We start from the raw sequence: 9,914 nt of genomic DNA, 5'->3' as shown, positions 1-9,914 counted from the left end.
GTTCTCCTCAAGCTGGGAGGCGTTCATCTCTTCCACTCCATTTAGCTCAATGAAACAGCAGTCTGGTTAAACAAAAGAGCTGCAATCTGATCCTCTCTCTTACACACACACACACACACACACACACACACACACACACAGGCTAGGGTTGGGGTTAGATTAGACTGAAGTGTAGCATTGCATTAATTAGCTGCATTAATAATTATATCAAAGCAATATATCAAAGTGTGTGTGTGTGTGTGTGTGTGTGTGTGTGTGTGTGTGTGTGTGTGTGTGTGTGTGTGTTTTTGTAGCCAGTGTGTGTTAAAAGTTTACGTGTGTATACATTTTTAATAATATTTCAACTGAATTCAACTGAATTTACTCACAGGATTTTCAGTAAATGTGGAAAATATTGTAGAAATAAATGAACAAAACTCAAATACACAAATAATAACATAAAGTACGTGTGACAGATATTTGCATTCATCACAACATTTATTCATTCATTCATCAGTTAAATATTTTCTTTCTGTCTGAATTCACAGACAGAAAGAAAACTTGACTGAGACACCAGATCATTTCAAGGCCCTATTATACACACACACACACATACACACACACACACACACACACACACACACACACACACACACAAACACACACTGTGAGGTGGGAAGACATCAGAGAATTTGGAGGAAACGGACATGACCCCAAGAAGAACATGGAACAACACACACACACAAAACCCAACTAAAACAGGTGGTTCTGACAAATATATATTTTAAAAGCATAACAACAACAACAACAACAATAATAATAATAATAATAATAATAATAATAATAATAATAATAATAATAATAAAAATAATAAATGTCCCTCATTACCGTTTTTATTGTTAGTTTGTATTGTGAATTATTCTCTTTTGCTGCCCTCTGTTGGTTAAAATGCACAAATGCAGTGGAAAAAAATTTAAGGAACATTTAATGTTTTTAATTTAATGATTGTTTTTTTTCTAAATAAAAGGTGCAGAATTGCTAGTTTTTATTATATTCCTAATTTTGCGCGCGCACACAAGTTCACGAAAACCTGACGCGGTGCTGCGTGATGACGTCATCTCCCTTCTTATTGGCTCTCTTATTGACTTAAGTGCGCTCAGGTGCTGCAGCTGGGGGTCACTCCGGGTTATGTGCAGGTTGGTGTGCATGTGTGTGTCATGGCTACACCTCACAGGATCCAGTTCACTACTCTCTCTCACCCTGCTCCTGATCCCCCCCTCAGCCCGGGGTTAATGCCCCCTCCTAAACCACCGTCCCAGGCCGAGGAGACCCTCAGTGCCCGGATAGAGCTGGTTCTGTTCGAGCCGGATGATGCGCGCTGTGCGGAATTTCACTATCCTACTGCGGTATACACACACACACACACACACACACACACACACACACACACACTCTTTACTATCGGTCCCGACTTTTTAAACATCATGTTTTCTGTCTCGTGTTAAAGGTCAGAGGTGCAGGTCGTGATGAGACTTTGATGCAGGTGCTTCAGGAACGAGATGGAGCTGGAGATGGAGATGGAGAAGAGCTTAAGGCCCGAATGTTCCAGCAGAAATACGTGAGTGAAAACACAAACCGCAAACACGTTTATTTAGAAAAAAAACCCCGCGTACAAAAAACTCACGTGGGTTTTACACGTCACACCCTGCATTGCGCGTGTTCTTGTTTTTTTGTGCACATATTTATTTAGACCTTTTTTTTTATATATTTATTTTACATCAAACTATTTTCTCATGTTTCTTTACACAATACATTTTACCACTTTATTTTCTGATGAATTATTTATTGAATTAATTAATTTTGTGTACATTTAATGGTTTTTTTTGTACTTGTTTAAAAACAGTTTTGTGTTGAATTTTGTCACTTGCACTGATCTTAAAATGTAGGGGGAAGTGGAAAAGATATAAATGGCGCCATCTATTGGTGGATTTTGTTTACATCTGTATAAATCTATAGAAATTAGGGCTGGTAAGATTTGTCTCTGTTTAATAAATAATAATAATAAAAACTTTCTTATTCAGGACACATGATGTAATAAAACTTTATAATTTGTGACCCATATTTTCTATGTAGACTGATTTCTGGTCTCTAAACTGTATCTCGAGCGCGTTCTCTCAGCACCACTGCTGCTACGTGAACATGACGCATCACAACACCACGGAGACGGAGGCGTGTCCTGAGAGTCACGTAGAATACAGATTAACATGGCAGAGGCAGAGCTGTAACTTCCTGCAGACACAACAGGAAAAGAACATCTGGTTTTATTTGCTCTTGTTTTTGCTCTACAGAAGCGTGTGTGAAAGAGACATGATTAAGGAGTCAGAAGACACTGAAGTAAATTGATGATTTGCTGTCTGTCTGAACGAAAGAAATAAAAGTGAACTTTCTGTAGCAGAGTGAATCTCAGAGCATCAGATCTGAATCGTATCGGGAGCTGCTTCATACATATCTGTAATGTATCGTATCATTGCTCTGCATCGAGATGAGAATCACATCGACCTCAGTTATGGAGATGCGCATCACCACTAGAAATCCTTCACGTGAGACGGTTTGTGGGTAAATAGAAATGTTTGTTTTCAGGGAGGAGCTTCTACACAGAGGAAAGACCGAGTGCAGGATTTGGTGGACATGGGCTACGGATACGACGACAACGACTCCTTTATTGACAACTCGGAGGCTGTGAGTCGAGTTATTGTTTAATCAAAAATTTCAACCTGAAACACATCTAATGTGTTTCTACTCAAATAAATGTGAGGTGTTCAGGGACGGGGCTCATCTGTTGTATCTCCTGGTTTCTGTGGTTTGTGTTGTGCGTTTTTATTGATCTTGTTTTTCTTTGTTACGAGTTTAAACGGCAATAAAAATCCAGGCCTGGTTTCAGCGTTAGCTCCTGTAGATGGCGCTGATGTGTAGCGAAGTTAGGTTTTTTTAACGTGGAGTTTTTCCTCTGTATGAAAGTATGACGAGTTGGTTCCAGCCTGCATTACAACCAAATACGGAGGATTTTACATCAACTTTGGGACTCTCCACTTCCGTCCCGCTTCAGGTGAAGAGAAGGAGAGCGATGACTTTGAGGAGAACATTAAACCCAAGGTTTTTTCTCCAGTTTATTTCAGTAAAACTCGTTATGTACATGAAACTGTGTTTGTTTATTGTTTGTGAATAAAAGTTTTCTTTTTCCTCCTGTAAAGAAACGTAAATTGAAAGGAGGTGGTGAGGGGAGGATGACTAAGAAGAAGAGAAGAAAAGAGGAGGTTCAGGCTGAAGGGGAAAATGCTGAACACAGGTTCTTATGGTCATCTGTAGCGTAAAAGCTTCTGGTTTTCTTCTGAATTGAAGCATTTGTGTAGTCGTTCACTGAAACCCATCCAGGAGTTTAGTTCTGATTAGTTTTGTGTTTTTGTTTTAGTGTGCTGTCAGGAAATAAGAAGAAAGCGAGTAAGAAGCAGAAACAGAACCTCAGTGGCATGTTGAAGAAATTTCACAAGGCGAAGCTTCAGGAGCTCCACCTGTTCAACATGAAGATGATGGAACCCCCTCCAGCAGCAAACCATGACTCCAGCAAGCAGCTCAAGTCTGTTCCTGCTGATCTGCTGGTGGTGCTCAGAGATGCGGATGGTACTAATGACATTCACAAAGCAGTGATTGAGCAGGATGAGCTCCTAAGTGACCATCGGTACCAGGAGACCCGAGAAACTTCAACGGCGGTGTCTCAGTCTTCCCTTCCTGATGGTTTACCTCCTGCTCTGGAACAAAGTCTACAAGAACTCACTCAGGTAGTGATCATAAAGATTCGCTGTAAATAATGCTCCTCAGCCAAGAGGAGATGATTCCTACAGAACCATAAATACTTTAAATATAAATGTAAAAAAAAAAAGCACTTTGTTTGATCAGCTTTACTTCTCAAAGACAGAGACATGGTTACATCACATGTGAGTTAGATATCTAGAGAACTTCCACAGTGAAGAATTTCATTCAAGAAATAATTTCTTTTAGAAGTGACTTCCCACAACCTGATTTTCATCTTCTCCTTCATGTTTAAGGGAATCTGTGGTTCTAAAGAAAGGAAGAAGATGGAGATGTTTGCTCCAGAGATAAACATCATCTTGCTGGAGTAAGTTTCTCACTTCATTCGACACATTCTGCAAAATCTTATCCTGAAATAAATATCTGTAACTACGGGTTCTTTAGTGTCTCGGTTCAGAGGAAGGAGTTACCTGATGAGGTGTTTTCCAGAATCTTCTCCTACCTTTCCTCACTGCTGTCCTGCAACAAACACACACTGGTGGAGAGAGCCACCAAACTCCACCTTCTTGAGCTGGTCAGTAACGTCTGCCTGGTTGGTCTGGTTGCTTGTGGAAATTGGGGTGGTTTCACTTCTCTAATGTTGTACAAACGTTACAAAGTGTTAAAAATTCAAAACTATGAAAATTGAAATGTGCCTTATTTTTACAAATGACAAACAAATTTTTCCAGAAGCTGAAACTTGAAATTGGTGATCTACACGATGGGGCTCTTGTTTAATCTTCTAATCAAGTTCAACACAAGTCTTCTGAACACCAATTATTGTTTGACTTTCAGGAGAATCAGCTCACGGTTCTGATCCGGAGACTGGAGGAGGCGGTGTGCCGAGTCATGCCCGAGCAGATCCACCGCTTCAATCATCACTGCCAAGCTCACTCTGAAGCCAAAGCTGCCAGGTACACTGCTGAAAACATCTGACTGTTCATCACCTGGTGCGTGTTGGGAATCATGAGTGTGTTTCTTTAGACTGGAGGCTGTGAAAGAAAAGAGAACTGTAGAAGGTTCTGATGAAGAAGAGGACGATTTGAGCGGAAAACGAGTTTTTGGACCTCGCAAGAGATTCCGATGGAACGAAGAGATCAGGTTTACCATTACAGAAGTGTGAAAATGTGTTGGTTCCCTTTTATTAAGTGGGTCAGTGTGTGTGTGTGTGTGTGTGTTTGTGTGTGTGTGTGTGTGTGTTTCCTTTCCAGGGAGTTGGTATGTGAGGTGGTGAGGCTGAAGATGAGAAGCTTTGAGCTGGAGCCTCCTGCTGATCAGAGTTTAGAGGATTATTTGAAGTGTTTCTTGGAGGCAAGTGTGAAAACGCTGTGGCCCAGGGGATGGATTCAGTCCAGGTGAAGATCATGTTTCATGTGATCAGGGGTCTTGGTTTTATGTGATCCACACTAAAGGCTGGTTTGTTCTTTATGCATTATTTTGTGAGACGCCACGAGGCACACTGTGTTTTTTAGGTTTGATTGACTTTTCTATCTTTTCTCATCCAGATTAGTGTAAAAAGGGAAATGAGGGTTTTGAAGGAATCTTTACGATCATAAACCTGAGTGTCAGTCTGGTTTTCTTGTTTTCTCCACATACCTGTCCTGCGTCACAGGATCTTGCTGATCGAGACTCGGAGAGTTCACGCTCATGTCACGGGCATCGTGTAAGTTGACGTACAGGAGCTATGAGCTCGGAATGACTCGGAATAAACGTATTTTTGTGTGTGCCCGCAGGGGGAGGAAGAAATCTGTGGACGCGCCCAAATCTGAGAAGGTAAATGTATTAAGCAGGGCTGGTATGTGATGCATGTTCATCAGAAACCTAGAAGAAAATCCTGCATATGATCTACAGTGCAAAAGAAACTTCCCATAAGCATTTAATAAAGTTCTAAAATTCCAATAATAACTAAAAGTCTGCTCGTTAATGCTTAAAGTATGTTTTCTTGCTCAGGGTCGTCGTGGAGATGCAGTCCGTTCTGGGAATGCTGAGTCGAAGGTGGGAATACGTCACATCTCCGCTCCAGACATTTCCCCTTGAGATCAGGGCTCAACCTGGAGCCCAGTGTGTGTGTTATCTTTACACCAGCGAGCAGTTAGTTTAGTTAGTTGTGTTTTTACCAGAATAACCACAGAGAAAATCTTTTACAGGAGTGATCTGACCAAGAAGGCAGCAAATGATGCAACAAAAAAAAGTTACAATAAATCAAACAGAAGACCTGGATGTAAATGCTATCAAATATGAGCCAGAGGCTCTACTGTTACTTATAATTACCATTAAATGACCAGCAGAGGGCACACAGTCAGTCTTCTGAGTGTTTGAATGCAGCTTCATGTTGTAGAGGCAACAAGTTGAATAAAGTCCCAAAGGGATGGTAATGTCCAGTTATACAGAAATGATGGAGGACAGCTCAGGATGTTCTCCACATGAACAGCCTACAGTTCAAAGGGGTTAATGTGGAATGTTGGACTTATGAACTTTAAAGATGGATTTGGACTGTAATTAATCAAAAGGCTGCAGTGAACAGTCACTAAAAAGAGGATGGGTTCCAGTTTGAGTCTGGTTCCTCAGACCATCTGCGTTTTTCACTGCCCCTGTCACCACTCATCCGCTCATTAGGGAGAAACTTTTAAGGGACTGATGTAAACATTTATATTCATAATCTGTTTCAGCAATTGTAGGTCTAAAGCTGTCTTTTCAGCCTCAATGAGAACACGAGAAGCATCTGCACATCTACTGACCAATAACCATGACCCTTTTTACAGATTAATCCCAAATAAAATTCTTTTACACAAGATTTAATTGCCCTGTAAGTGCTCCTATAACAATTATAAATACATATTTCTCTATTTCACAGTTTGAAGAAGCCACAGATGTTCAGACCACTAACAAAATGCAACCAGGAGTGAAGTGTACGTACCTCAGTGCTCCTTTAAACACCTCACTGTGGTGTTACAAACCAAAATGGTGTCGGTCTCAATATATTACAGTGAATGTTGACTCTCTTCAGCTCAAAAGATTCCTGCCCAGAAGATATGTGGAGACGTGTCCGTTCTGCAGCGACTTCCTGCTGAGGAAATGAAACCCTCTGGTGTTGAGCGAGATGTTTACTGTCTACCTCAGAGTCTCCTTTGCAGCACATCCATGTCTCTGGTGAGAGACATGATTTACCCGATTATGTGACCCTGCAAATCAGTGGTTACTCAGTACTGGGAGAGACGTCGGCTAGACATCAGAAAATCACAAATATGACTAGTACATTTTGGTGGAAGTAAGGACAGCCTGAAATAGCTTTATGCAATTTTTTTCCCCTCCCATTTACTTCTTACTGCTCAGATGTTCTCATACACAAACCCGAGAAGATTCCATAGAATCAGTGATCACTTTTTTTTTTTTTTTCTCCAGGCGGCGATGGAGGGTTCGTGAGGAGATCCGGCTCTTCCCACACCGTCACTTTCTCACCAGACGTCGTCATTTGGCAATGTGTTTGAATCGGAAGTGATGAAGGGTGGAACACCCCCTCGTGATTCACCCTCTCTCATTCTTCTCTGCGATGATGATCCTGTTAGTCTTGCAGAGATCTGCACAACATCCAGACTCACCAGTGTAGCTGCTGGTACCCTCCAGTGCTCACTCACAGAGTGAGTTCCTGTAAACTCCACTCCAACAGTTCTGAGAAGCACTTCCTATGTTCTTATTGATTGTTCCCTAGATTTTACCCCCTGGCCCCCCAGCACCAGCTTGCAGCGACTGATGCAGCGGTGCTTTACCTTAACACCTTTTAATGTTTTAACAGGAGTAACAAAAATCCCAACCAAAAAATATGAAACATGAACAGAGATTTTAGCCAAAAAGGTTGATTTTCTTCTCAATCGATGGTGTTTTATTTATATTTTTTTTCTCCAGACAGATGGAAGCAAGATTCATGCAGGAGAAGCGAACGCTTTGAGAACATGGTGGAGGGAAAGAACTGCATATGACATAACAGTATTTATAAACTTCCTCAGAACTGTACGGTGGTAAGAAATGAATGAATTGTCACTTCTGTATTTTATGTATAAAATCCAATAAAATAAAGCACCTGTGTAAAAAATAAAAAATAAAATTGATTTTAAATTCTAGTGCAATGGAAAGTGACATTCAGGTTTTTTGTTGTACGTTTTGAAACTAACTTCTCTTTATTTTTGTTTGACGTTTCTGCTGCTGAAGCTTGAGTTCTCAGGTTGTTGTGGATTTGTACAGAAAGACTATGGTGTGTGTGTATATATTCCTCCAAACTGCTTAAAATCTCACCATCTTTTTGTACTAAGGTTCTGTTACATGATGGAAAAAAAAGTGTTGGCATCTTGCGATTTGTTTTTGTGCTAAAACTGTTGCCACCCCGGTTTCATGGTGTAAGCACACGTAAACACCTCAACAATAAATTAAACTTTATTTCCTGCCATTTGTCTGGCTTTTTTGTTTTGGTAAGATACATTTTAAAACATTTTTAGTATATATTTAACATTTATCAGAACATGGTTATGCATTTCTAAATTTAGTATTACACATTGCAGATTTTCTCTATTGCACTCAATGTTATTGCATTCATACATTATATTTTTTGTTAATAGTTGAAATTTGTTAATGTTAAATTATTACACATCAGGATTTTTACTAGTTGCTAAAAATTCGATCTGTTATTAAAGTTGTTACATTGTAGTTATACTGTTATTACATTATTACACATCCGGTTTTTTAGTAGTTGCCAAAATTTTGATATTACATTGTAGTTACATAGTTATTACACATCCGTTTTTTTACTAGTTGCCAAAATTCCGATGTTATTACATTGTAGTTACATAGTTATTACACAACCGGTTTTTTACTAGTTGCCAAAATTCCGATGTTATTACATTGTAGTTACATAGTTATTACATTGTTATTAAGATGGTATTACACATCTTTTTTTTTTTTTTTACTCGTTGCCAAAAATTTTATTACATTGTAGTTACATGGTTATTACAATGTTATTACACATCTGGATTTTTACTAGTTGCTAAAAATTCGATCTGTTATTACAATGTTATTACACATCTGGTTTTTTTACTAGTTGCCAAAATTTGATCTGTTATTACAATGTTATTACATAGTTATTACACATCCTTTTTTACTCGTTGCCAAAATTTTGATCTGTTATTACATAGTTATTACAATGTTATTACATAGTTATTACACATCCGTTTTTTTACTAGTTGCCAAAATTTTGATCTATTACATTGTAGTTACAATGTTATTACATAGTTATTACAATGTTATTACACATCTGGGGGTTTTTTTTTTACTAGTTGCCAAAATTTGATCTGTTATTACAATGTTATTACACTGTAGTTACATAGTTAATACAATGTTATTACATAGTTATTACACATCCAGTTTTTTACTAGTTGCCAAATTTTCGATCCGTTATTACAATGTTGTTACATAGTTATTACAATGTTATTACACATCCGTTTTTTTACTAGTTGCCAAAATTTTGATCTATTACATTGTAGTTACAATGTTATTACATAGTTATTACAATGTTATTACACATCTGGTTTTTTACTAGTTGCCTAAATTTCAATCTGTTATTACAATGTTATTACACTGTAGTTACATTGTTATTACATATCCTTTTTTTACTCGTTGCTAAAAATTCAATCTGTTATTACAATGTTGTTACATTGTAGTTACAATGTTATTACACATCCAGTTTTTTTACTAGTTGCCAAATTTTCGACGTTATCACATTGTAGTTACATAGATATTACATAGTTATTACACATCCAGTTGTTTACTAGTTGCCAAAATTTCGATCTGTTATTAAAGTTGTTACATTGTAGTTATACTGTTATTACACATCCGGTTTTTTAGTAGTCACCAAAATTTTGATATTACATTGTAGTTACATAGTTATTACAATGTTATTACACAGGATTTTTACTAGTTGCTAAAAGATCAATCTGTTATTACAAAGTTGTTACATTATTACATTGTAGTTACAATGTTATTACATAGTTATTACATTGTAGTTACAATGTTATTACACATCAGGGTTTTTTTTTTTTTTT

The 9,914-nt window shown here is 38.2% G+C and overlaps 1 protein-coding gene across 2 annotated transcripts; it reads left to right on the top strand.

The window, feature by feature from the left end:
• Positions 1 to 1,121: 1,121 nt before the first annotated feature.
• Positions 1,122 to 7,899, top strand: ubn1 (ubinuclein 1). Of its 2 annotated transcripts, XM_083570916.1 has the most exons (18): positions 1,123 to 1,385; positions 1,487 to 1,597; positions 2,620 to 2,718; positions 2,998 to 3,132; positions 3,231 to 3,325; positions 3,449 to 3,815; positions 4,083 to 4,153; positions 4,231 to 4,360; positions 4,621 to 4,739; positions 4,810 to 4,926; positions 5,037 to 5,180; positions 5,438 to 5,488; positions 5,559 to 5,598; positions 5,776 to 5,820; positions 6,680 to 6,734; positions 6,833 to 6,975; positions 7,228 to 7,463; positions 7,729 to 7,899. In XM_083570916.1, exons 1-17 carry the CDS (start codon positions 1,197 to 1,199, stop codon positions 7,246 to 7,248), a joined length of 1,932 nt encoding a protein of 643 aa, XP_083427042.1. In that variant the 5' UTR covers positions 1,123 to 1,196; the 3' UTR covers positions 7,249 to 7,463; positions 7,729 to 7,899. The 2 variants fall into 2 exon arrangements, with proteins under 2 accessions (XP_083427043.1, XP_083427042.1); XM_083570917.1 differs by lacking the exons at positions 5,559 to 5,598; positions 5,776 to 5,820; positions 6,680 to 6,734; ... (1 more) ...; positions 7,228 to 7,463; positions 7,729 to 7,899 and having other exon boundaries at positions 1,122 to 1,385; positions 5,331 to 5,443.
• The last annotated feature ends 2,015 nt before the right edge of the window (positions 7,900 to 9,914 follow it).

The sequence above is a fragment of the Silurus aristotelis genome (genome assembly GCF_946808225.1).
Source record: "Silurus aristotelis genome assembly, contig: scaffold_149, whole genome shotgun sequence".
Lineage (NCBI taxonomy): Eukaryota > Metazoa > Chordata > Actinopteri > Siluriformes > Siluridae > Silurus > Silurus aristotelis.
This window is presented reverse-complemented; position numbering and strand designations above follow the sequence as displayed.

Coding starts and splice junctions, on each gene's coding strand:
- ubn1 (XM_083570916.1), top strand. CDS start 1,197: ATGGCTACACCTCACAGGATCCAGTTCACTACTCTCTCTCACCCTGCT. Junction 4,154..4,230: donor ATAAACATCATCTTGCTGGA/GTAAGTTTCTCA, acceptor CGGGTTCTTTAG/TGTCTCGGTTCAGAGGAAGG. Junction 5,821..6,679: donor CTGGGAATGCTGAGTCGAAG/GTGGGAATACGT, acceptor TCTATTTCACAG/TTTGAAGAAGCCACAGATGT.